The sequence below is a fragment of the Thermobia domestica genome, chromosome 6, assembly GCF_964235325.1.
Source record: "Thermobia domestica chromosome 6, izTheDome1.hap1.1, whole genome shotgun sequence".
Lineage (NCBI taxonomy): Eukaryota > Metazoa > Arthropoda > Insecta > Zygentoma > Lepismatidae > Thermobia > Thermobia domestica.
Window position 1 is genome coordinate 123815275 of NC_137459.1, and position 27636 is coordinate 123842910.

A 27636-nucleotide genomic window follows, 5' to 3' on the forward strand; every position below is an offset into this window, starting at 1 on the left:
CCTGTCTCAACACTCCTTGCACCACGAACCACTTTAGTAAACCGAGAGATGATGGGTTGTAGCTATATAGCGGGACGAGAAGATTGCTCGAGGCACCTGTTCACCTTCCGGGTGAAGAGTTGACCTGGAATGTGGCCAAACAGCAGAAAAACCCTGGCCTACCCCACTCCTCAGCTCAGTTCTCAACGATCATCCAACCCGTGCGGAGGCAGCACCTTCAGTCAGTCAGTCAGTCACTCTGCCAGTAAGTCACCTGAACCGGTTTCTTTGCCTACTATTTCTTTAGAGCTCCGAGTTATTTTTCGTCAGACTTTGTTTGCATTTGTTATACTTACTGTCGTTACGCCTTGCACACGTAAGAACAAGTCATTATCCTGGTCCTCTTTTTTTTACTCTTTCAGTCTTCTAAATATAAACATTGATTGCATGCGTTTTTCCCCACTACTATTGTATTGTTTTTTTTATATTTTGCTATGTTTTAATAGTTTTTATTTACAGTTAAAACTCTTTATATATATATATATATATATATATATATATATATATATATATATATATATATATATATATATATATATATATATATGTGTGTGTGTGTGTGTGTGTGTGTGTGTCTTTAGGCACTTTTATTTTTTTGCTTTTATTTTCTATTTGGTTGTCGAGTAGTTCGGGTTACGGCGGAAGTTAAAAATGTGTATTATTATTTGCTAATTAGTAAATGTTTGTGCCGATTATTCTTTAGGTGAGAACACGCGATACATGTATCGTTATACTCATAGTTATTATTACCAAAGTTATTACCAAGAAGTCATGTTTTTCCATTAACTTACTTTAAAAAAAGCTCATACCGGTATATGTTTTTGTCCGCTATACAAATTTTCATCGTTGGTCTGTTTGAAACGAGTTTTGAAACATAGTACCTACCTTAAACTAGGCTTTTAATATGTCCTTTGATTAAAATGTTTTGCTAAGAGAGGAAGCGGTTATTTTTATTTATTTATTTATTTATTTTTTTTACTACAAATAGTATACCTCAGGACCCCTCAACTTAGAGAAATGAAACTTCGTACATAATTCCCTCATTAAAGATAATTGCACACGTCACAGTGTTTTCAAAAATCTTGCTTCTGAAGGGGAAACGGGGTAGTTTCCAATATTTTTATTTCTCAAATCCCAGGAACCCTTCAAATTAGGAACATGAAACTCGATATATAAACTTCTCCTAAAAACTTTTGAAAACGTTCCAGTGCCCTTGGAAATTACGTCTCTAAGGAGGTAATCCTTAATTTCACATTCAAAGGCAGTTTGTTAGGGACGTCACGCTGGTAAAACTTAAAGTTTTATTGCTTGAAACTGAGGGAATAAAGGTTAAATGAACTCTTTCAGTTTTACATTCCACGGTTATGCTGGTTAGACTAAAGGAGACGGTGGTGATGAGAAGTGAATGAAATTGTGGAGTAAAGAAAGTAGGAGGAAACTGGAGAACCCCGAGAAAACCCACGCACATAGTGTTTGTCCACCACAAAATTCACTTGGCGCGGGCTGGGATCAAATCAAGGACCCCATGCACCAGAGGTGAACGCTCTACCACTGAGCCACCGTGACCTCTTATAAATTAAATGCGTCTCTAAATTAACACTTTAGGGATGTCCATAGCCCGTCCTTTGCTTTACTTTTTAATCGCGAATGATCTACGGGCTATATTTGTAGCGTGTACATTTGTTGGCACCACTTTATTCAAACTTGAGCCGCAGAATAGGACAGATACATTCTTATGTCACATTGAAAGCTTACGTGAGCACAAGTCGTGTTCAGGTTTATGTTGTTGAGGTTGGAAGCATTTTAGATGCTGATCACATTACAGAACTTCTTTACGAGGATTCCAGTTCTGACAATTTCTAATAAATAATGATAAAATTCAGTATTCAATCTTTAAGGTATTTGCATCAATTATTTATGTATTATTTATTGTGAATGCTAGTACAAAATGTTCTAATGCAATGTTGTATTTACTTTCTTTCCTATAAAATCTTAATGAAGATGATTTTCAAACCTTAGAACAATTATTGCAAGTGTAACAAGTTATAAGTACAACTTTTTAAAGCACGCCTTCTAGTTTTTATAAGTGCCTCTAATAAAATGAAAACAACTTAAACGAATTGTTTTATACAAAAATGTCCATCTGCTTTGAAAAAACAGTATTTTAAAGTTCGTCTTTAAAGAGTTACGGTAGCATGCCGGTATTCTCTTTGATGTGACTAAGAATGTGGAAGACTTCTTATGGTGAGTGGCCTGATAGGAATCGAACTAAGCTGACCACCCAATGCCGAGTTTACAAGGAACCATCAGAAGATACCTGGTCGATACAGATATTTTGCATTTCCACGTTTAGGCAATATTACAGTATTCAGCTACTTAGAGATCATGTCTATTTGCATTTATCAACATTGTGACATTTGTGATTCCATGCGTTTTAAACTTCCTTACTCTCTTTGGGAAAAGAGGATGTGTTCATTTTGCCTCGTTATAAAGTATTATCCAGCCTTGTATCCAGAAGACTAATACTGGGGATGGGATATTTCTTTTGCGTGGGGGCTACGTTCAGTTCACCTTACATTCTTGATTCTTATTTTTTTTGAGCTTATATTTATCTAAACAAAAATTGAAAGTATCAGGGGGATAAGCCCTCCTGGCCACTTCCTAGCTACGGTATTGTTATTATCTTTAGTTTTGTCTGCATAACTTTATCTTCGGTTACTACTCTCAGAAACTGAACCTGCACCTTCACATCACGCAATAACTCATGGAACAATTTGTTTCATGAATAATTTCTATACTTTAATGTTTGTTTCAGTCTTGTTTTTGTATATTCGAGTGGTTATGCCTTTGTCGGACGTATTCCCGGGTTCGATTCTCGATGGGGGCATAAAAGTTCGTATTGATGTAGCATCTTGATGCAAATGCAGAACTAACTTAAATTAAAATGTACCGAATTGCAGTGTAGAAAGCTGGGTATAAAGGAAGCTTATGTGTTAATATGTAACTAAACGTAACTACTTATCTAACTAAAATGTAACTACCAAACTAAATGTAGTCTGACCTGGCCGGTCAGTCTTTTACATCCTGTAACGCCAGGGAATTTTAATTTCAAGTTTCAAATGAAATAAAATGAAATCTCTAGTTTCCATCTCATGATTGTGTCCTTTTGCCTAAGGGAAACGGATGTTTGAGGTCACGGTGACTCAGTGGTAGAGCGGTCACCCCGAGTGTATGAGGTCCTGAATTCGACCCCAACTTCCACCAAGTGGATTTTGTGCTGGGCAAACACCATATACGTGATTAACTCTAGAGTTTCTCCCGTTTCCTCCCACTTTTTTAATTCGACTATTATCAACCATCTCACCCTCACAGTCTTCCTTAGCCTCGGTGCGTAATCGCGGGAGTTAAACTAAGAAAAAAGACGCATTATTAATGAAACTGAATAACTATGAAAGAAATGGTGAAATGAGTTGAGTTGAGTTGATTTTGAGTTTAACATCCCGTTCAGCAGCGAGGCTATATGAGACGTGGACCTACTGATTAACGTGGAATCCGAACCACATGAGCTCCCGCCGGGAATCGAACCCAGGTCTCCCACGCCAAAAGCGCGTACGCGAACCGCTTAGCCACGGAGAGCTCTAAAATGGTGAAATGAGAACGTGGGAGAAAACAGCAGAACTCCAAGAAAATCCACGAACATGATGTTGCCCACCGCACATGCCATGGGATCGAACCAGAAAACTCTAGCATTAGATGTGAGCGCTCTGTAACTAAGCCATTGTATTCCTTTTTAAAGTTGCAATATATAGAACATGAGAATGAACGTAGTTTATTAAAATATAAAGAATGCTGAAATAGATATGAGCATTGGTTTTGGTTATTATTGTGCTTTATCAACAAATTACCTTTTATTTAGTACAGACGAACATTTTTTAAAAAAGAATAAGTAACATCAATCAAGTGAGTGTGTGCATACCTTTCTTTTTAAACTTTTTGTTTCCTTAACGAGAATTTTATTTATCTAGTAGTTGAACCTGCGCTCTCTACACAGCGCATCATTCACATATGAGCATAAATCTCCTTATCATTCCTCACAACATCTGTACACGCCCCTTTACACACACAAGTGAAAGACGTCTTGATTTTTAAAAAAATCAGCAAAGTGTATCATAAAAGGGGGATTTTTTCGAATATTTCTTCAATATCTCGCATTGTTTGCAAGATTCGAGCCAACTTTCGGTTGGAGTTTCTAATTCATATATGATCAGTATTTTTTTTCTTCTTGCATGCCACATTACACACACAATTAATTATAATGTCAGTGATATATGGTGTTCATTAGGTAACACACTCCAAACAATAAAGATTCATCTTAGACTGGAGATATGGTTATCCTTCGTTTTTTATTATGATTTGGCTATGAAACAAACGCCGGAGAGATATACTAACCCATTATACAAATGTGTGGTGTTGGAATGTATAACTTGTTGAATATTATGCTTTACTTTTTTAATTTTCAATACTTCCAGTGTACTCCTAAAAATGAAATAAATAACTTCCAATTTTTAAAATATTCAACTAGATCTGAACAATCTATACAAAATTTGCAATCCATCCGGGAAAACATCTTTGTAGAGTTTGTGGTTTCCGAGATATCACTGTCCAAAACATTGACCACAAATAAACGTCCACAAACATATAAACTTTTCTTGACCACAAACGTATAAACCTAGAATTTTAATATATAGATTATTACAGAATTACATTGAGGTATATAAATGTCTCGTTCTCCATAAATACATTGTTGGGCTAGTATTCTTAAAAAGAGTTGAATAACATAATTATGATAGTAATACGTTACTAGCTGAACCTGCGCTCTCTACACAGAGCATCATTCACATATGAGCGTGAATCTCCTTGCCATTCCTCACAACATCTGTACATGTCCCTTTACAGACACAAGTTAAAGACGTCTTGATAAAAATCGGTAAGGGGTACCATAAAGAGGAGTTTTTTTTCGATTATTTTTTCAATATCTCGCATCATTTGCAAGATTTGAGCCTACTTCCGGTTGGAGTTTCTAATTCATGTACGATCAGTGTTTTCTTTTTTCTTGCATGCAGTGTGTAACAAGCAAATACATTACATACACAATTAATAAGAATATCAGTGATATATGGTGTTCATTGGGCAAAACGCTCCAAACAATAAAGATTCATCTTAGACTGGAGAAATGTTAGCCTTCGTTATTCATTATAATTTGGCCATGAAACAAACGCCTGAGAGATATACAACCCCTGTATACAACTATGTTCTGTTGGAATGTATAAGTCATAGGATACGACGTTTTACTTTTTAAAAAAAATTCAACACGTCTAGTGTACCTGTAAAAAATGTAATAAGGAAATAACGGCCACGTTTTTTTTAAATATTCAATTAAAACTGGACAATCTGTACAAAATTTGGAATCAACCAGCGAAAACGGCATGTTTCTAGCAATTGTGGTTTTCGATGTCGTTGTTGAAATGATTGGAGACAAATATATAAACTTTTCTTTGGGGACAAACATATAAACCTAGCATCTTAATATATAGATTTCCTTTTGTTTTGGAAAACTTATGTACGGACTGGAATTAAAGAAAAATGGTCTATTTTTAGGCACGGAGGTTCTTTGAATACTACATAGAGATTATGTAAATTTAAGTAGCTTAAAGAAAAGGTACAAATATAAAAGGTATGACTGGGTGATTTGAAGATATTTTTTTTTCTTTTTTGAGTATTTTAAGAAGTTCGTATAGCAGAATCATGCAGGAACATCGTTTGAGGTTTTGCTTGTGTATCGGGAGGAGGGTTGAGTTGAGTTGATTTTGAGTTTAACGTCCCGTTCAGCAGCGAGGCTATATGAGACGTGGACCTACTGATTAACGTGGAATCCGAACCACATGAGCTCCCTCCGGGAATCGAACCCGGGTCTCCCACGCCAAAGGCGCGTACGCTAACCGCTTAGCCACGGAGGAGCTCTCGGGAGGAGGGGGACGGAAGATACGTAGTTCACAATTTTCATTAGTATATTACTATACAATTTATTCAAATGTGTCTAACTCTCAAACTCAGGGAGCAATCGACTCCCTGTCCCTTCAAATGACTATTTAGAAGAGGATGCAGCCAAATAATAGTTATCTTCGCCCGCACCAACTGTCATTTGTTTTGGGTATGATAATCATTGTGAGGAGCTGACCTGCGATAGCAACCTGTACATTTTCCTGGGAATGGTCTGAAAGCTGAATATACAAAACTCGGATTGATAAGAAAATAGCTATTTCAGAGAAGAGATCATTTATAAAATTCGTGTCTAGCATTTATTACATATTATCCTTAGCTAAAACACAGAACTTCAGACTGAAAAAAAAGAAAAATCTCAACAGTTCGGAGTATCAGTAACCTATAAGCAGTGTTATTTCTATTCCTAAAAATATAATGCAATAGCTACTATTGAAAAGGAGGGTACAAGTGCAATATACAGAAAAAGTCAGAAGTTTGAATCTTTTATGTTCATTTAACAATCTTCTGAACAAGTATATTTTTCAAAAACCCTCCAAATATGTGCAGAATTCAGCAAGTTTAGGAGAATCCGGACCCTCTGGATCCCTCGGGGGGGTGCCACTGGCAGGGACGTACGCAAGAGCTGGTTCCTGGGGGTCCGGATCCCCACCTGAAATTTCGACTTTTGTGTAAATTTAGCCTAATTTTAGGGGCAATTTTAGGAATTTTAATATAAAATACCCTCATATTGAATTTGCACCCTCCCGAAATAAATTCCTGCGTTCGCTACTGGACACTGGTTAATAAAAAAAACTCCGAAGGTTTATTTGATAACTGAGAGAGAACTAGAGTCAGAATGCCGAGTACATTGCATTTAAAAATAGGTCATAGACTCGAGAAAAAAAGCGGAAAATGTTTTATCTAGTGAAAGTTTCAGTATGACTCATGTTAGTCGTCTATTATGGATATTTCATAAACACAATCTTTTGAGTTAATTTCTAATTTTGGCAAAGACGGACACACGCGATATTACTACTTCTTTACGGAATGATTATGTAACAGTAAAACTAATTACCTAATCTTATGGGGCGACTACATTTTATTTTTTTTCATTTACCTATTATATTATTTAAAAGTAATTATTTTACTGTTCAATGGGTTTGGTATGTGGCAACACAGGACCTGCAATTTCCGTTTGTGATTTGTTTATTTAGTGGTCATGGAAAGGAGTGAATTTAGTGAAAACTCAACAAAATATCGAGTCGGAAAAAGTGAATTGTTTTTTCTATCTTTTAGTATTTTAAATTTGATCAATTTCGTTTACTCATTGTATTAGGTCCTTTCATATTCAAAAACATCTACGAATATTGTAGCCTTATATTGTTAACCAACATAAAAACTCAGACGCCCCAAAAATGGGGCAATGGGAACTGTAGGCATGGTGGGAGTACAACCTACATAACTTGTTGGTTTGCATAATTTCACCTGATAGTTGCAGTCTGGATGTAAATAGAAAACGATATCTACAATATTTGCTTCTTGTATCTGCATTGCCTACATTTAAAATAACTTTAGATACACACGCACTCACATCACAAATGAAATAATAGACAGCATTTCTTATCAGTCAACGCAAAATTTGCGTGTTGGTATATCCATTACGATTACCCAAACTAAAATGCAAATTTTGCTTTGCGTCAACGCAAACTGCTATGGAAGGACAACCAATATGTTCCACATTGTTTTATTTCGTCACAACCCTTTATTATTTCAACTATAAAACAACCGCAAAGAATGAAGAAAATGCTAAGTGGCTCATATAATCAGATAACAGATATAGTATTAGGTATAACAATTGTAAGGCACAGAGATAATAATATTGTTAATGCTGCTATAAATAAGGTAGGCGTATCTCCATTAGGAAAAGCAAACTGTTGGAGTGAAGCACTAAAAAGAAAATCTGATATAGGTCAACCAATCTACGCTGCAGTATACATATGTTGATAGGGGTGCTGAAACGTTGGATGAAAATATTGCTGCTTACAGAGTCCACATTCGTATGAAGGAATGGTAGGCCGTACCAGCAATTTCGAATGTACCCTCTCAAATGCAACGCGTATCATTTATACATGTTAATACATAGTAGAAGGCAAAGCAATAGCACGGACTTTTTGACATGTACAGGAACAGTCATCCAATCATATATAGAAACATATACACCATGACTATCTCTAGGAAGAAACCCGGAAGGCAACCAACAAACGTATTCCTGATTGCGTTCAGCTAGACAAGGTCAGACACCCAATAGAAAAAAGTGTAACACAAAAAAGGCGTGAAGAGTATACATTATTAAAGCATGTATACATTATCATAACAAAATTACTAAAGCATGTATAAAGTGTAATGTCAGACTTCATGCTAATTGTTTCATAAACTTTCTCTCCTAAGGATTGATAATGCACGTGCCTGCTTCAGAGGCGGATCTAGAAAGTAAAAACTGGAGGAGGGGGCAACCAGAACAAGACTATGATAGGTGTATCATGAATTTACTATAAACTTTCAAAAATATATTAACAATAGCTTCAATAATTTTTGTTACTTAAAAAACTGGGGGCCTAGGTCCCTCCGGCCCCGAGCTAGATCCGCCACTTAATTACATTATTTAGTGGCGTGTATTTACAAAGATCTTATATATACACACATATATGTATAAACACATATATACTTTTTCTCTGAATTATATACTATTAATATTTTTTACTCCAGTTTACAAAATATAAGAAATAAAGTGCTAAATAGAACAACATGTTTAAATTCGCTCTCTTTTTTGCTTGTAAATACATACTAAAAATTGCAATTAGCCTTCACTAGTTCTTTTCATGTCACCTACCCTCCAGTGCCCACTGTCCCATTTTTGGGGCGGTCTACTGCGCACAGGTAAGCGGTCAGAAAAATAAATTGTCGCCTTCTTGATATTACTTGAACTTTAAATAGACTAATTAAAGCGAAAAACTACAAAAAATCATGAGAAAAATAATTTGGGAAGATACGGGATAAACAGGAATAAGTTATATTTTAGTTATGCTCAGAACAGCTTTGTAGATATGAAATAGAGTTCTACACTAAATTAAATCTTTATTTATTAGTAGAAAGATTTAGTATAACAAAGATATTAACATGTGAAGCTATAGTACAAGAAAGTACGAAAGAATAAGGCACAACAGAATGATGCACAACAAATTTACATAACGTTCTTTAATTGACTACTTCACAAAGTCACTGTGTAATAGTTTGTTATGTTTCTGTGGTAAAGAGTTCAAATTAAGACAATATATTTTCTCTTTTAATTTTCAAAGTTTGCTCACTAGGTTTTCTACTTAGGACGAAAGAATAACGGCACTTAAAGACATTAATTTATGTAATATAATACACGTGAAGAAAAATGTTGCGTACCATTTTCGAGAAAATAACCCTTTTTAACTGTTTTATGCCATTATTTTAGGTTGGAAAAAGTAAGTAACAGCAGCAACTTAGAAATCATCTAAAAATATTAAAGTTTAAAACAATGGAATAAAGAGGGGATAAAATTTGACTGTTTTGTTCCTATATCTCGGGGATACACACCGGAAATGTTTTGTGAAAAATAGTATTATTTCCAAAATGTAAAGTACTTAATCTCTCTCTCTCAGAGAGAAAGAGAGAGAGAGAGAGAGAGAGAGAGATTAAATACTTTATATTTTGGAAAAAAATTACTATTTTTCACAAATTTCCAATATTTACCCCTAAGATATGAATAAATATCAATATTTTTCAGAGGGTACAATACATAAATATATTTTTAAAAACCTTGATATTTGATCTGCTCCGTCGTGTTCGAAGGACCAACACGCGTCGTTTAGAATTCGAATCTTGGTAGGAGTACTTGCTTCGAATACAAGGCCAGTATTGGTTCGGATCTCACTTTAAACAGTAGGCTATATCTCATATCGCTTTGGTGTTAAAAGCGGACGTGAAATCTGAATCTATCTTTTAAAATGCTACAATAGCAACAAAAGTGCCTGAGCTCCAATCTATAACCTTTGATTTCAAACTTTTGATTTACGGTTATTCGTAATTTCACGTTTAACGGAAACAAATATTTTAAAGTATGTGTACTTTAAATAAATTATTTAGGTAGACCTCTTTCATATAAAGTTTACTTTTTTTAAAATTATTGTTCAAGGCGTTTGCATTTTAATAAGGCATGACTGTGGGACGTAAAACTGAAATATTTCATTTCATTTCATTTTTCTTTCACTTCACTTCAAGCGAGGCAAATTTTAAAATGAACACCCTGCATATATGTAGTACATATTATGTACATCTATGATAAAATCGATTGCATTGTTTCTTCCAAACACTCCGAGAATCTAGAGTGCCTCGAATAATTGGAGAGTCTCGAAAGTTCGAATATTCGATAAAATTAAAATTCTTTATCGACGAAACGGTTTTGAAATTTTATCGAATTGTTATCGATTACTCGATTATCGGAATAACCTTAGTTGATACCCTCGTGAAAGGCAACCAGTAGAGGACCTATGTATAGCGGGCTGGCGGGCATTTCAGGTGCTTTGTTTTAATCTGAATGACAAAACCTATTGAAAGGTAACAACTTCGAAGGTTTATGGACCCACAATGAGGCATTCTCAGATATGAAATAATATTTTTTTTAAAAAAATCATTTGGTATCATCTATCACTTATCCAAGTTTGCACAAACTCACCCCTACATTCTATATATTAAAATACTACATTTATATGTTTGTCTATAGAAATTCACTCCTTTTAAGAGTCTTCCTGTCCTTTACTTGTATATGTAAAGGAACTTGCACTGATATACTGAGAAGTGGGAAGGAGATTCACGCTCATATTAGAACTGTGTGCTGCGTAAATAGTACAGGTTCAGCTAGTTAACATTAAAAAAAGTTTGTCTTCACCAGCAGCCTGACGTAGAAACCGAAATTCATATGAAAGCTAACATTAACACCTTAGTCACGGTTAGGACCGTATATCGTGTGCAAGTCTATCTAATATAAATAAAATAAAGAGTTTGTTTGTGTGTTTGTCTGTCTGTGTGCAGCCCAGGGACCAGACGAATGGACCGAGAGTTACCAAATTTTGGTCAGGAGTACCTTGGCCCAGGCACCAGATCAAGACGAAGCCCTTTTGTACAATATACCGCTGTCCGGAGAACGGATTTTTCTCAGTGCACACAAGGAGTATTTGGTGAAACATTGGTCATTGTTGGGCAAATATAAGGGATTTTCTGCTAAATCTAATGTAATTTTTCGTTCTTTTCCTGAAAGAAAATTAAATATTAGTTCGTATATTTTCCTAATTTGTCTTGTAAGAAGTCAACCTGGTGGATAAAAACTGATACTGTACCATCAATGCGTTCAGGAACTTTATATTATAGCTATATATTATTCAGTTCAGAACAATGGTGTGTTGAGTCAAAAGGCACTTCTCTAAATTATTTGTCCGAAATTAGATAGTTGGTTGGCTGAGTTCGAGTTTAATGTCTTCAGCAGAGAGGCTATATGAGACATGGATTTATATGAGCTTCTACCGGGCTTCCTGTACTGAAACTGCATATGCTAACCAACAAAAGCCAGGGGGCTCTGGATGAACCTTAGAAAACTAATATTTAGATCACTTTGCTATATAGGAATAGAGGTGTATATCACACGTTAGCCCAGCAGTAGAGCGCTCACTTCTGGTCTGGTACGAGGGGTCGCTGGTTTGATTTCCGGCCAAGTGAGTGTGTGATGAGTGACATCATATTTGTGAGTTTTCTTGGGATTCTACCATTTCCTCCTACATTCTCATTCCACCAATTATGTCATGTTCATTTTCATTAATTCATCCTCTCCTTTAGCCTAAAGGAAATAACCATTGTTGACCGTGAAACTCTAATTTTAATTTATTTCTAAATTTTGTCTCCAAAAGGAAAGGAATTCCTTATATAAGCGATGTCTTTCCTAAGTTAAATTATTGGAAACTACGGTTTTACAAAGTAGTACAGAATACACTGTATAAACATAAAGCCAAACAAAACTCTTACAGAGGAAAGGCGGGACCAATTCTAGAGAGCTTTATTAAAAATGTTCGATATTTGATTCATTTTTCGTAGCTGTTATCCTACATGATAGATGGTCTGTTTAAGTGAGTTTTATTTCTGTTGCTTTTCTTCTTGTGAGCCTAAATCTTTAGGTTTAATAAACGTGAGTTACCACAGTTACAAGTTGATCTAAAATATAAAATGGACTTTTGATGTTTTTAATTACCTGCATCAAATTTTTAAAACGCACAGGTTTGGAATAGAACAATGTGTGCAGGATGTTGATGAACTAAATCAATAAACTGTAAGAAATAATTCCTCGCATCAAAGCAAGAAAAAAAAATACTTCATAGGAACCTGTGGGGAAAAGTGCATTGTTTAGGAAGTAGGGCCATACAAAAGCGTGGGAAAATACATGCAAGTGCGTTATTTTGACGTTCGAGCACCCATATAAGCATAAAGGAAGTCACATGTATACCATCCAAAACTCTATATTTCAGCAATATGGAATGGGTGTGCAAGGGATTTCCCACAGGGCATAAAGAATTTCCAGATATGCTCGGAAAGTTATGGAGCAAACCACCTGCATTTCCACGATTCTTCATGTTCGAAATAATGCATACTGTGATGTGTTTTTTCACCCTTTTGGATGGTAATAGCTCAGAAATTATGCACTTTCCTCCACATACCCATATAAACATTTCCTTCTTATTCTGACGCGAGGAAACACCTCCTACAATTTGTCGGTATAGTTCATTAACACCCGGTATACATACACACATACGAGACGCTCTTCTAAATAAAATGGTGGGATTTCGTGGAACTGCTGTGATGAATTGATGGTAGATGAATGATCACATTTTTGTGTAGCAATCAGGGCCGTGCCATGGAAAATCAGCGCCCGGGGCGAGAGTATACGACGGCGCCCCATCATATATTCCAAGCAATTTTTCATGTCTTTTTCCTTTTTTCTTCCGAATTTTTTGTCCCCTTACTTCGGCGCCCGGGGCTGTTGCCCCGCTCGCCCTCCCCACGCCACGGCTCTGGTAGCAACTCAAATTAGTGGTGAGCGCAAGAGTCTTGGTCTTGCAGTTTTTGCAAGAGTCTTGCATGCAAGACCAAGACCAACACCAGGAATCCCGATGCATGACCAAGACCAAGACCAAGGGGTGCAAGACCAAAACCAAGACCAAGACCTTACCTGCAAGACCAAGACCTTACCTGCAAGACCAAGACTCTTGCGCAAGAATCTTGTACAAGTACCGGTACTACTTGATTTTTTTATAGAATATAAAAAAGGGGAAGAAAGTCATTACATCTTTTACTTGAATTTCTTGGCTTCTGTAAAAATGCCACTGGAGTGATTGTGTTTCCAGTAGTTTATGAAATCCGTGTGAGTCGATCTGTCTCTGTAGCATATAGCTACAGTATGACGTTTTCTAAATTGGTTGTTCGCGTATTCTGTTGATATTGCTCGTTTTCAAGCCACACAAGTGTCATCTTGCGCCATGTGAGATTTTTGGTGGACAAACACCATGTGCGTGGGTTTCCTAGGTGTTTTCCGTTTCCTCCAACTTTCTTCATTCGATCATTTCAATCATTTCTCATCATCACTGTCTCCCTTAGCCTTGATGCATAATAGTAGGGCGTTAAACTAGATACTTCATTTCATTTCAAAGCATGTTAGTGGTGTTCTTCTTCTAAAACTAAAGAGAAACGTAATATTGAACATCGGTAATTCTGTACACACAGATGCCGACTAAGTGGGTATGGCCTTGGCTCCGAGACTCAAGCATCCGTTGGAAATTTTTAATGCGTGCTCATAAAATAACATCGAAATAACATTTTCATGACATTAATAAAAACTTGCATGTGCATGTGACCGCAAGTTTGATTTCATGGGCGTATGCTTATACATTGAATAATTGTCTATCAATATAACTTTTAGCCTCCTTAGATATACGGCACATCGAAGGTTGAGCGATATAACATACTACAACAATAAATATATATTATAAAATTGAAAATGACTATGTTTGTGACTCCTAATCTCTTGAACCACCCGACCGATCGGAAATGACCGATATTAGAGGGGAATCTATAGTTTTGGGGGTGGCTGAGATAAACAGTGACACTTCCAATGCTGTTTAAATCCAAATTCAGCCCCGTAGCTTGGTGGAAGGGATATATATATATATATATATATAAATGATCGAAAATGACGAATGTTAGTGTCGAATCAATAGTTTTCGAGGTCGCTGAGTTGAATACTAACATTTCCGATACCGTTTACGACCAAATTCAGCCCCGTAACTTTGGAGAGGAGGAGATACATAAAAATGATCAGAAATGACCAAATGTTTGTGTCGAATCCACAGTTTTCGGGGTTGCTAAGGTGAACAGTGATACTTCCGATCCCATTTAAATGCAAATTCAGCACCGCAACTTGGGGGAGGGGGAGGAAGGAGATATATAAAAATTATCGAAAATGACCAGTATCAATGTCGAATCCATGGTTTTCGAGTTCATCGAGATGAACAGTGACACTTCCAATGCCGTGCTTCGCAACATGGGGGAGGAGGAGATATATAAATTTATTGAAAATGACCGATATTAGTGCCAAATCCATATATTTTTTGGATCTCTGAGATGAACAGTGACACTTCTGATGCCGTTTAAATCCAAATTCAGCCCCGCAACTTGAGGAGGAGAGGAGAGAAATCATCGAAAATGACCGATATCAGAGAGCACTTTAGTAATAGTAAAAACTGACTGAATAACGAAACATATTTTAAAAAAATAACCCAACGAAGTGAGTAATTGATGCTAGTAATCCATCTTCACAAGTGAGAATGATTTTGTACAGTTATAGGTCAAAAGTATTTATATAAATTGAGTTTACACAAAAGACAGTTGGGTAGTTTTCAGTTTTCTCTCAAATTATTCTAAAATATTAAGAGGTTTTATTATAAATTAATATTTTATTTTTTCCTCTTTTTTGGTCAATATTGCTGAACATACTATCATCATTATCATAGCTATTCTGCCATTATTAGCAGATTAATTGCTGCAACTGAGAAGCTTCGACGTACGGTGGTCCTCAGCTAGCAATTATCTGTTTTAATACCTTCCTTCAACTAGAGTCTCCTTCACTCCCTCCCTCTCTTTCCTTCCACCATATCCTCTAGCACGTCCCTCATAATACAGTTCCTCCTCACCCAATATCCCAACCATCTTCCTCCTCTTAACAATATTTAAAATTCTTCTTTTTCCCCCTACTGCTAATATTTCTAACACCTCATTTGTTTTTCGTCCAACACAGCTAATTCTCTTTTTTTTCCATGCCCACGCTTAGAAAGCCTGTAATTTTTTAATCGCTTTTGCGTAATATCCATGTTTCTGCCCCATAGAGTACATATTGGAATCAGTAAAACAAAATCTCAATATTTAATTCGAAGTTTGTTCAATCCAAGGATTAGCTAAGCCTTGAAAATTCTTGAAAAGAAAAATATGCCGTCTTTAGAGTGTAAAAATAATTTTGCAATTCACGATATTTTAATAATCTGTGCCGTCTTGATTTTCTTTCATGCGTTTCACGGGTAGTCTCCCCAGTTTGGGAACCAGTGGAGTGTTCAATCTGTTAAAAATATAAAAATATTACGAAACATTGTGATTTATCTTATAAGTAGTGAAGTGTGGACACCCATTAAAAAAATAAAGGTCATCACCTATGTTGTACACTATCATCATATTGCAAGAAGGTAAACTATATTACGTTTAGAAACATACATTGTATTTCCGTTACTATTGGCGCATTATAGAATTTATTATCCCTTATATCCAGAGTAAAATTTACTTATGAAAAGCATAAGATTTCTTAAAAGCAAGACTTGCAAGACCCTTGCAGGCGAGACCAAGACCAAGACCAATACCAAGACCATGGATTCCAGTGCAAGACCAAGACCAAGACCACCCCGGTTTTGGTCTTGGTCTTGCATTTGCTCATCACTAACTCAAATAGCTTATTCAGTGTAAAAACAAACACAGTGTTACCAGAATCCACTATACTTAGAAAAGTGGCATGATGATTTTTTTGTCACGGTACAGGGGTTCTTTGTAACACTGCGTTTGTTTTGCATTGATTCAACTATGTGAGTTGTAAAAAAAAGTTTCATTCAATGACCCAAATGCTATCATACCTACATAGCAGCCTCATGAAACCCTACCATTCTTTCTCCAAGATCCTGTACAGATAACCAGTAGGCATATCTAGAAAAATGTGATTTTGAGTTAACACCGATATCCAATGCGATTTCGCAGCTAGAAAATTATTCAGGAGGGGAAATTCAGGAAATGTCAAATTCCCTGCATTTTAAATATTTAATAGTTCTAATTAAAGGACTAAAACGTTGTCAAAAATTGAGGATGATATTCATCAAAACATACCAAGAAAAGGGCTGAATTTACCATACGAAACAGCTGGTCTACTGACTAGTATATATGCCTTTAGTGCACGTAATCCCGAGTTCGATTCCCGGTGGGAGAGCATAAAAGAATAATTTCACAATCTTTTACTTTCATTAACCATTCGTCTGCATTAGCTTAAGGGATTAATCATGGAGTGTTAAACTTAAAAAAAAAAAAAAATCACAAATAATACAAATGAGTTTCGTTTCACAGTATGAATCTACGGTAGATTTCCAAACTATAAAAATTCAATGATCAAACTTGAACATATATATATATTATACTACCATATATTACTCGCTTCGCTTAGTTGAAATAAATAATTTAAATGCACACTGATACTGATAATTTTGAATCATTTTAATGTATGTTACCCCTCCTCATCACCCAAGTGTCAGGGCTGAAAATGGACTTAAACAGCATCAGAAGTGTCACTGTTCATCTCGGCAACCGCAAGAACTATAGATACAACACTAAATATCTGTCATTTTTTACCATTTATATATATGCATATGTATATATTCCCCACCCCATGTTGTGGGCCATGGCATCTAAGAGAACTCAAAAAATGTGGATTCAGCACTAATATCGGCCATTTTCGATGATTTTTAAATATCTCATCCTCCCCATTCCCCAAGTTGCGGGTTTGAATTTGGATTTAAACGGGATCGCAAGTACCACTGTTCATCTAAGGGACACAGAAAACTATAAATTTGACACTGATAGTGGCCATTTTTGATCATATATATATATATCCCTCCTCCAAGTGGCGGGGTTGATTTTAGATTTAATCCGGATCGGAAATGTCACTGTTCATCTGAATGATCCCAAAAACTATGGATTAGACACTAATACTGGTCATTTTCAATCATTATTATATATAGCTCCCCTCCTCCTCCTCCTCCTTGCTGCGGCACACGGCATCAGAATTGTCACTGTTAATCTCAGCTACTCCTAAAACTATGGATTAGACACTAATATTAGTCACTTTTGATCATTTTTAAATGTTTATCCCCCTCCCCTACGTTGTACTCTCACCCTCCTCAACTATCAGGGCTGAACTAGGATTGAAACAGCATCAGAAGCGTCACTGTTTCTCTCATCGACCCCGAAAACTATAGATTCAACACTAATATTGGTCATTTTTGATCATTTTGAAATTTCTCTCTCCCTCCCCCTCCCCTACGTTGCATCGTCAAATTAAATAGCCTAAAGCAATTCCTGGCCCTAAACTCATGTATGTTGAAAATTTGATTGAGATCGATCGGGTGGTTCAGGAGTGATGAAGTCTCAAAGGCAGTCATTTTTATTTTAATTTTTTAAAACATATATCTCCCCCTCCCCATCCGTTACGTTGGCTCGTCAAAGTGAAACGATAAAAAAAACACCCAAGGTCCGACCCTCATATATGTTGAAAATTTGGTCGAGATTGGTTGGGTGGTTCAAAAGTTATTAGGTTTTATTAGTTTTTATTTATACGTCCCCCTCCCTTACCCCTAACGTAGAATCTACAATTAAAGTGAAACTGTAAATATGTTTCCAGATCCGAACCTCGTGTATCTTGAAAATTTGATTGAGATCAGTCGAATAGTTCAAGAGTTATTAAGTTACAAAAAATAGTCACTTTCAGTCTTATATAAATTGATTTTTAAATCTCCTCCTCCTTCTCCAACCCTACACTGCTCCATCAAATTTAAATCATAAAAACGACCCCAGACTTGAACCTCATCTATGTTGAAAATTTGATCAAGATCGGTCGAGTGGTTCAGGAGTTAAGTTTTATTTATTTTTAAACCCTCTCCTCCTCCCCTCCCCACCTCTCAGTTCTACCATCAAAGAGAATAGCCTAAAACCAGCCCAGCCTCGAACCTCATCCATGTTACAAATTTGATCGAGATCGATCGGGCGTTCAGGAGATTTAGAGTCACAAACATAGTGATATATATATATATATATATATATATATATATATATATATATATATATATATATATAAACTGTTTACAGTAGATTATAAAGATCAAAGATAAAATGTGTTCCTTTGACGCTGAATCCATATCGACTGTCTTCCTGTTTTGTCCTATGACGATAAAGGTTAAAATCGGAAATCGTTAATTTGAACTACTTCCGGATTGAAAAGATGGTTAAGGGAGAAGATGGAACCTAGTATTGGGAAGCTGAATCGATTGCGAAAAAATTGCATCTTAATATCTCTTACCATTTTTGCTCTATTGAAATCATACCATTACTGGAAGTAATAGTAAATTTCATCTATAGAGTGTTACGATTGTGATAGTAGTTTTCTTGATACCATGAATCGATTGCAGAAAATGGCTTGCCGTTGTATGTTCCCAATTTTGTTCTATGGTGATTAATATTGAAACTGGAAATCGTCCATTTGAACCACTTTCTATTTGAATAGAGAATTAACCAATGAGATGGACGCTGAATCAAATGTAGGGAACTGCATCCCGATATCTCTTATCGTTTTTGCTCTATGAAAATCAGTATCTAAACTGGAAGTAGTAGTAAATTTCAACCACTTTCGGTTTTGGTAGAGTATTGCGGGTTTTGATGACACACTCCCTTGACACACTGAATCGATTTCAGAAAACCGTTTGCTGCTATCTATGACCATTTTTGTTCTATGGTGATAAGTGTTCAAACCGGAAATGGCTAATGTAAACCACTTATGGTTTTGGTAGAGTGTTCGGGATAATCATAGTACGTAGTCATTTAACGCTAAATCATTTCCAAAGATACGCTTCTTGCCATTTATTACCGTTTTCGTTCTACAGCGAAACCGGAATTGACTAATTTGAAACACTTCCGGTTTGAAGAGATAGTTGACGGAGAATTTGGAATCTATTGTTGGGACACTGAATCGACTGCAAAAAATCTACATCTCGATATCTCTTACCGTTTTTACTCTGATACCTGTCGACAAATGTACGGACAAAGCCGTTCTATAAGACTTCCGACACTTATGCATAGCATAGTTTGGAAGCCTAAAACACAACTAAATATACGAACACATAATATGCAAACATGTTCAAATACTAGCAGTTCCCATAAAAGAAAGAAGTTTAATGAATGTGAAACAGAAAACTTGAAAATTTTAGAAATTTCATCGTTAACCCCTTGAGAAGCCGAATTTTCGTACACGCTTCAATTACTGTTCATTCATTGCTAATAAAAAAGTAATATCCTGAATTCAACATTTGGAACTTTAGCAAATCTTCACATTCGTCATTTTCTGGATAAAGAATCGGAAATTTTAATATTATAGAAATTGAATGAGAGTAGAAAAAGATTATTATTCCAAAAATAAAAGTTTAAATAGCCAATTTTTGTATAACTAAATGTCCAATCTTACTACGTTTTTGCCGTTTTCAGAAATAAATGTCTTAACATACGTTGCAAAGATCCAATACAAATATTTTTGTATAAGCAACGGACTTTCCGGTAAGCTGTTTTGTTTTTCGTTTTCCAAAAATGAAAATGAAATCTTTGAGTTTTACGTCCCACGGTTAGGCTAAAGGAGACGGTGATGATGAGTAATGAATGAAATGGTGGAATGAAGAAAGTGGGAGAAAACGGGAGAACCCCGAGGAAACCCACGCATACGGTGTTTGTCCACCACAAAGTTCACTTGGCGGGGGCTAGGATCAAACCCGGGACCCCAAGCACCAGACGTGAACGCTCTACCACTGAGCCACCGCGGCCCCTTTTCGTTTTCCAAAAGTAAGGTGTGCAATGTTCACCTTTTTACACTCACCTATTCAATTGTTCCTTTCCCTTAAGTAGTGGAATTTTCGAACTCGCTGCAACGTGTTTCCTTATTTTTAATGAAGAGTTTGAACACTTTCTGAACAAAGAATCGGATTTCTTAAAAAAAAAAAAAAAAAAAAAAAAAATACAAATATTGCACCCCTTTTCCCTTTCAGGAGCCGAATCTAAGAAAATGATGAACCATGTTTTCAGTTAGTTTGAAAGAGGAGTATGTATGCCGAGTTTTATATCCTTAACTTCAGGAATCAGAGAGATATTCTAGTCTCCGACATAAATAAAAATCTTCCTTTACCCCTTGAGGATACGTATTTTTTTTTTTAATTCTTTCTTATTTCTCGTATTTGTTTGATTTGATTTGATTTGAGTTTAGCGTCCCTTTCAATAGCGAGGACGGAAGAAATAAAATATGGGGGACTGATTAAATAACTGCTAGCGTTAATGAAATCTTAAGAATTCCTTTTGAAATAAACCTGAAGGAAAGATTCGTGAGGCCTTATGCAGAGTCGTTCTGACGCGTGATTAGTGCCATACTAAAGAGTTCGACTAACCTATGTTCCCTGCTGTAGTCAGGCCGTTAGTATGACGCTAATCCTACGTCAATATGACTCTGCATAAGGACTGTTGTTTTTAAGTTTAGGCCTCCTTCTGTGCCAGCGAAGTTATATGAGAAGTGCACCTATAGCTTAACGTAGAATTTTAACAACATGAGTTCCCACCGGAAATGAGACCCAGATTCTCTCCAGCAAAAAGGTGGAAACATTACGTCGCATGAGAACCAGAGGAACGTAACTCCATTTTCGTAGGTTTACAGGCTAGTGGACAAAAATATTATTTTCTTAGAAAGATATGTTTTTAATAAGACGGTAATTGAGCTACATTACAACAGATGGCGTTACACTCCATTTACACCAAGTGGGGCTTTCAAAATTATGTCCTAACATGAAGGAAACGAAAGTCTTATTTTTGGAGTTACGTTCCTCTGGTTTTCATGCGACGACTAGATCAGAAAGAGAATTATTAGACTTCCAAATTATGCTATGCATAAGCATCGGAAGTCTTAATAACTATGTCTGCCCGTCTGTCGATAGGTATCAGACCAAAAACGTTCACAGATATCACGAATCGGTTTCTTGGACTCGATTCAGCACCCCAAGAATAGGCTCCATGACATCTGTTAACCTTCTATTCAAACCGGAAGCGGTAGGTATTAACCATTTCTGGTTCCAAAGTTGATCGCCATAGAACAACAACTGAATTTCGTTTCATAGTGTGAAACTACGTACACTTCCAAACTAAGCGAATTCAAAAGTCAAACTTGAAGTAGTACATTTATAACTACTTGAATAGAGAAATAAGAACAATAGAACCTATTGCTTAGACGCTAAATCAATATCAAAAAGCCATTACTTGCTCTTACTGCTTATGTTCTCTGGAGATTAATATTGAAACCGGAAGTACTAACTGATGTCTATGAATTTTAGTAGCAATAGAGGAATAAAATTACAGATGAAACTGGTATTCTTTACGGTGCTGAATCCATATCAAAATCTGTTTGTCGCTATCTATTTCCGGTCTATCAATTATGCAATCAGTGTTGTAACCGGAAATCGCAAATTTTCACCACTTCAGGTTTAAACAGATAAATAAAAGTAGAGACAAAACTCATTCTCGGGACGATGAAGCAGTGTCAAGAAAATAAAACTTTGCGATATTTCTAACCTTTTTTGCTCTATGAAAATAAGTTTTGAAACCGGAACTACTAGTAATTTTCAACTTCTTCCGATTTTCATAGAGTGTTGTAAATAGTCGTGATACATTGTCTTGAGACGCTGGATCGATTGCAAAAGACCGCTTCTTGCTGTTGCTATTTTCGTTTTATGGAGATAAACGTTGAAACTGGAAATTCAACACTGGAGGGAATTAATTGTAACCACTTCTTATTTGAATAGAGTTAACGGAGGAGATGGAAACTATCCTTGGGACGTTAAGTCGAATGAAAAAAAAAATCGAATTTCGATATCTTATCGTTTTTTGCTCTGATACCTACGGACGGACAGACAAAGCCGTTCTATGAGATTTTCAACACTTCTGCATAGCATAGTTTGGAAGTCTAAAAACGATAACAGATAGCGAGAAACGGTTTATTGAAATCGATTCAGTATCACAAGAAAATATACAATCTTCGCCTACATCTCTCTCTATTAAACTACCACTTCTCATTTCAATATTGATCTCTGTGAAGCAAACATAGTACAAGATAGCGACATTTTTTTATTAAATCTATTTAGAGAATAGCAATCCCATTGCCAAAATAAGTTCCGTATCCTCCATTAATCCTATATTAAAACCAGAAGTGGTAAAGAAACAACCATTTCCGCTTTTAACTTTGACAGTCATTGAGCAAAAACGGTAAGAGGTAGACAGAAGCGGTGTTTTGGAATCTATTCAGTGTCTCAACAATAGGTTCCATCTTCTCTTTTACTCAAACCAGAAGTAGCAAGAATTTACCATTCAAGTATTAAAGTTAATCTCCATAAAGCAAAAAAGATTACAGATAAAGACAAGCTTTTTTTTTTTTTTTTTTTGGAAATTATTCAGTTCCATCGCAAAATTTCAGTCAATTAGTTTAGCTGCTTGTTCCCCAAACCAGTATTCTTTTTTTAAAGTGACCTCAGACAATATGGAGTCGTTGCTTATGTTTAAAAGTTATTCAAATATTATAACACTTTGCAGAAAATTACTACAATTTTGTCAATCCCTAATTAATTATGTCAACTATAATAGAATAACGTCTTTAAATAAAAACACTTTTTGACATTTATGAACCGAAACTATAGAGTACGAGGGTGATTCAAATGAAAACCTTTGAAATGCTATAAAATGCCAAAAAGTTAGGCCTATATGATGGAATTGGCATTTGGCAGCAGTGTTCCTTGAGTTTCACAAAATGACAGACGAGTGGCAGAGTAATCTACAGCACAGGAGTCGGCAATAGCATCAGTACGAAGATGTCCGCGCCACTAGCAACATGCACCACATTAGAACAGCAATCTGTGATTTGTTTTTTGAGTTGTAAGGGTGTCAAACCTATTGAAATTCATTGCAGGATGACAACTCAGTACGGTGATTCGTGTTTGTCCCTGCAACAGGTGTACGAGTGGTGTAGAAAGTTTAGAAATGGCGTAACGTCTGTGGAGGATGCCTCACGACTGGAGCAGGCTCACTGTGTAGTGACGGACGAAAACAGTGCTTTGAGTGGAAGAGCTTATAAAGGTTAACAGGCGTATTACTCTGAAGGAAATAGCCACCATTTTGGACATTAGTGTTGGTTCAGCGCACAATATTGTCCATAACGTGCTGCAATTCAATAAAGTGTCTGCAAGATGAAAGCCACGTCACTTGATAGATGAATTGAAAGACCGTCGCGTCGATGCCTGTGAAGAATTGTTGCGTCGTTTTCATGTCAAAGGTGGTTCATTTGTGGAAAGAATCGTTCTGGATATCACCAACCAGAAACAAAAAGATCAAGCAAGGAATGGCGCCTTAGCTCATCACCGAGACCCCAAAAAATATCAGCACGCAACCATCAGTGGGAAAAGTCATGCTCACTCTCTTCTGGGATGCAAAGGGAGTCATTTTGGAACATTACATGGATAGGGAGACAAGAGTAACTAGAAGTTCTTATTCATATCTGCTTACAAACGAACTTTGCCCGGCAATTCGGAATAAACGTCGAGGATTTCTGACTTCAGGTGTATTGTTACAGCATGACAACACTCGACTGCATAGTGCCCATTTGACAGTTTAGACTATCCAGTATTTGAAATTTGAATGTCTCCCACACCCACCTTATTCACCAGACCTCGCCCCTAGTGATTTTCATGTATTTGGACCACTCAAAGAAGCGATGGAAGAGGGGGGTGAGAGGAAATCATTTCAGAAACGATGAAGAGGTGAAATCCGCGCTGCACGAGTGGCTACAGTCTCGGAAAAAATACTTCTTTAAACGTAGTATCCATACACTTTCGAAGCGTTAGAATACTTGCATTGAACGTAGGGAAACTACGTTGAAAAATGATAGGTATGTTTTTTCTTAATTCCTATGATATAATATTTACAGCACTTTAAAGGTTTTCATTTGAATCACCCTCGTAAAAAGAAAATCGGACTGAGAAGGCAGAAAAAACTCAAACTGCTGTTGCATGTTTATTTAAATATTAATTTTAAAATGTCTTGCATGCAATACTCTAGCTAGATGATCAATATCGCATTTTAACAAGCTGAGCTAGTGAAATAATTTCACCGGTTGACAATTCAAATCGTTGGCACGAACAGTATTACAAAATTGTATGATTGAGAACACGAGTTTCTAATTAAACAATGTTCGATTCAATGATTTTACTGACTTAGGTCTGTGTGTTTTAAGGTTCTGTGCTTTACTTACTAAATATTATTCTTTCAGATTACCATGAAGACCATACTGATTTGCTTCGTAGTATTTGCTCTGGCCAACGCAGATACATTCGTGCCGACAGCTACCTCTACAGATGCACCAACATACGATCAACAAATCCCTTCGCAAAACTACTATTATTACTACTCTAAACCCCAAGGCTATGAGAGGGATGTAGGCACAAACTATGTACCAGTAGGAAACGTCCAATATCCTCTAGTGGCAGAGCCTCCTATCTATGCTATGACCAGTGGATACTTCTGGAAAGATGTTGCTAAAGTTGCTGCAATTTTATTCGTCGTCTACCTTGCAGGAACACTCTTCATCCCAGCATTCCTGAAAAGTTCTATTGGGGAAAGAGCTCTACCAAAAGCTGAAGATTTGGATAGGATTGGAAGACTTGTTACGCATGCTATCAACAAGTACAGAAATATGTAAGTTTTAATACTAAATTTTCCAAATCTTGTTCACGGTAATTTATCATAATATATATCATATTCTACGATTTTGAAATACATTTACTTTATTTTCATTGTTCTCTCATATCAAATATCGTATTTCATTTGATATATTTTTATCATTAAAAAATGCTAACGAATAAAAATGCATTTCGATATGGATTACAATTTACATACTTACACGTTCATTCAGAACTAGAAAAAAGATTGGTAGTATAATTTAAGGCGGACGAAAATCAGTGAATCAACGAAATTCAGCTATACAATAGGTTGCTCGAGTACTTTTTATTTACATGCCATTTTCTCCCCGATAACTTCGCAATTGCATTTGGGCATATTTTTCTGTAACTTAAGGTTACAGTTATATTAAAAGAGTAAGAAGAGAAAATTGAATATTTAGTTCAGTATCCCACACTGATAATCTTTTAGCTGAATTGTGAAAAATGAAAATGAATTACAACGAGTCGATGGAACGAAGGCCGTGGGAGAATTCCAAGAATTGCAAGGACTTGATACGCGAATTCTCATGATTGTGCATCAAACAAGTGGCCTCTTGCACTAGTGGAGAAATCTATCTCATTGAACCACCACGCTTCCAAGAACAAAAATAAGGAAGATGGATGGAAATCTCTATCTATACCATTTTCTAGTTTTGTTTTCACTTTTCAATATAGCTTTCGTGTGATTTTCAGGATCATAATAGACACATTGAAAGTTCTCTTTTCTGTTATTTTGCTTTATTCTCAAAGTCGCCAAAATTTTAACAATTGCTAAAGAATCAAAAATAAGTTGTTGTTGTTTTTTTTTTCCTAATTAGACATTCTGAAAGGATATTTGTAGAAGATATCATTGTATAGATGTTCTATAACATCATCGTATCTTACTGTGTTTATGAATTAATTTTACACGTAGGTGTACATCTATTACATAATACCAAGTTTCATGAATCACTAAATTGTACACGTTCAAGCGAGATGTGGCGCGCTCAGTACATAAGGGAATCTACGTCCACTTTTGGTTATTTTTCATATATTTCTTATTTAAGATCGCTATCTGAAGCTTCTTTCAGAGCTTAAAAGATTAATATCCAGATATTGTAAATAACTCTTAAGTTGGAAAAAAAAAAAAACTGTGTTAACTTTTACATGTACTTAAGTGTATCATACTAACTCTATGGCTCTTTTTCCACAACTTTGGATATTGACTTGATTCCTTTGTGTTCTGAATGTCTCATGAGTCACTTAGTTTTTTTTTTTAAATCTTACTTTCTCTTCGAATTAATTCCAATTATTGCTTTCTTTTTTAAAAAAGGTAATTCATCATATCAAGATGGGGAAGCAAATACGAGTGAAACCAGGCTGAAAAACATTACGTCATATATCAAGTTCCTGTTTGTTGTTCCTTACGACGAATACTTACGTATGCTATAGTTCCTACAACTTACAAAGTATTATTGTAGCATCAAGTTCAGATTAATTTAAGACATAAATTGTCAGCACATTGAGAGACTTAGAAGAAAAATATATTTATTTCATTAAAATTCATAAATATTGAAAAGTACAAATGTCAACTCAGCAGCCGCGACCAAGTTCATATACAATTTCAAGCAGCAAATAGGTTTAAGTGATTTTAGTTGGTTTTGTGTATTGAGTGTGTGTGTATGTATGTATACGTGCTTTAGAATTCACTTAAGGGCTATTATTTATATTTTGCTTAAATGTATTTCTCTTCATTTCACTTTGGCCCTAAAATTAATTAACTTTTATATTTTGTATGCTAGATTGAATGTTTCGACGTCAATTAATTCGACAAAGCTGCTCAGATTTGATCTCTCATATTTGGCTGCTGATCTTCATTAAGGCTGTTTAGGCGGATATATTAATTCTTGCCTTAATGTAATATATACACAAGTATTTCCCGGTGATATTTATTATGAAATATTGATGCCCTGTTACTGTTGCACTGACAATATATTACACACTACTATTTACTGCGTATTAAGTACTGTTTATATCTTCATTGAAATAGATAGAAAAGCAGCATGGTGCCAAAATGGTTAGTTGTTTCGTGTGATATTTGCTTAAACAAACTTTTAACATTAACTAAGATAGCTTTATTATAAATTTAAAATACATTAATACTTTTAGGGTTGTTGCCATATTAGATAAAGACTGCAAGAAAATTAATTTCACACAACTCAATAAATTGAACTTAGACAGATGTACTTAATGTGTAGGAAGACATTATTGATGTTTTCTATTGTTTATATTTAATAATTACAAATGT

The 27636-nt window shown here is 35.7% G+C and overlaps 2 protein-coding genes across 3 annotated transcripts in view; one reads left to right on the forward strand and one right to left on the reverse strand.

Moving 5' to 3' along the window:
• Positions 1–56, reverse strand: part of LOC145688180 (uncharacterized) — a 156979-nt gene extending 156923 nt beyond the window's left edge. Inside the window, exon 1 of the mRNA XM_081762036.1 lies at positions 2–56. The gene's annotated coding sequence lies outside the window, so the exon portion shown is untranslated. The remainder of the gene's footprint in view (position 1) is intronic.
• A 49-nt stretch (positions 57–105) lies between these two features.
• On the forward strand, positions 106–27068 carry LOC145688182 (uncharacterized). Of its 2 annotated transcripts, none has more exons than XM_081762041.1 (3): positions 106–244; positions 24902–25326; positions 26662–27068. In XM_081762041.1, exons 2-3 carry the CDS (start codon positions 24908–24910, stop codon positions 26663–26665), a joined length of 423 nt encoding a protein of 140 aa, XP_081618167.1. In that variant the 5' UTR covers positions 106–244; positions 24902–24907; the 3' UTR covers positions 26666–27068. The 2 variants fall into 2 exon arrangements, with proteins under 2 accessions (XP_081618167.1, XP_081618168.1); XM_081762042.1 differs by having other exon boundaries at positions 217–355.
• The last annotated feature ends 568 nt before the right edge of the window (positions 27069–27636 follow it).

What these genes read in the sequence shown, in the direction of transcription:
- LOC145688182 (XM_081762041.1), top strand. Translation starts at nt 24,908, where the DNA reads ATGAAGACCATACTGATTTGCTTCGTAGTATTTGCTCTGGCCAACGCA.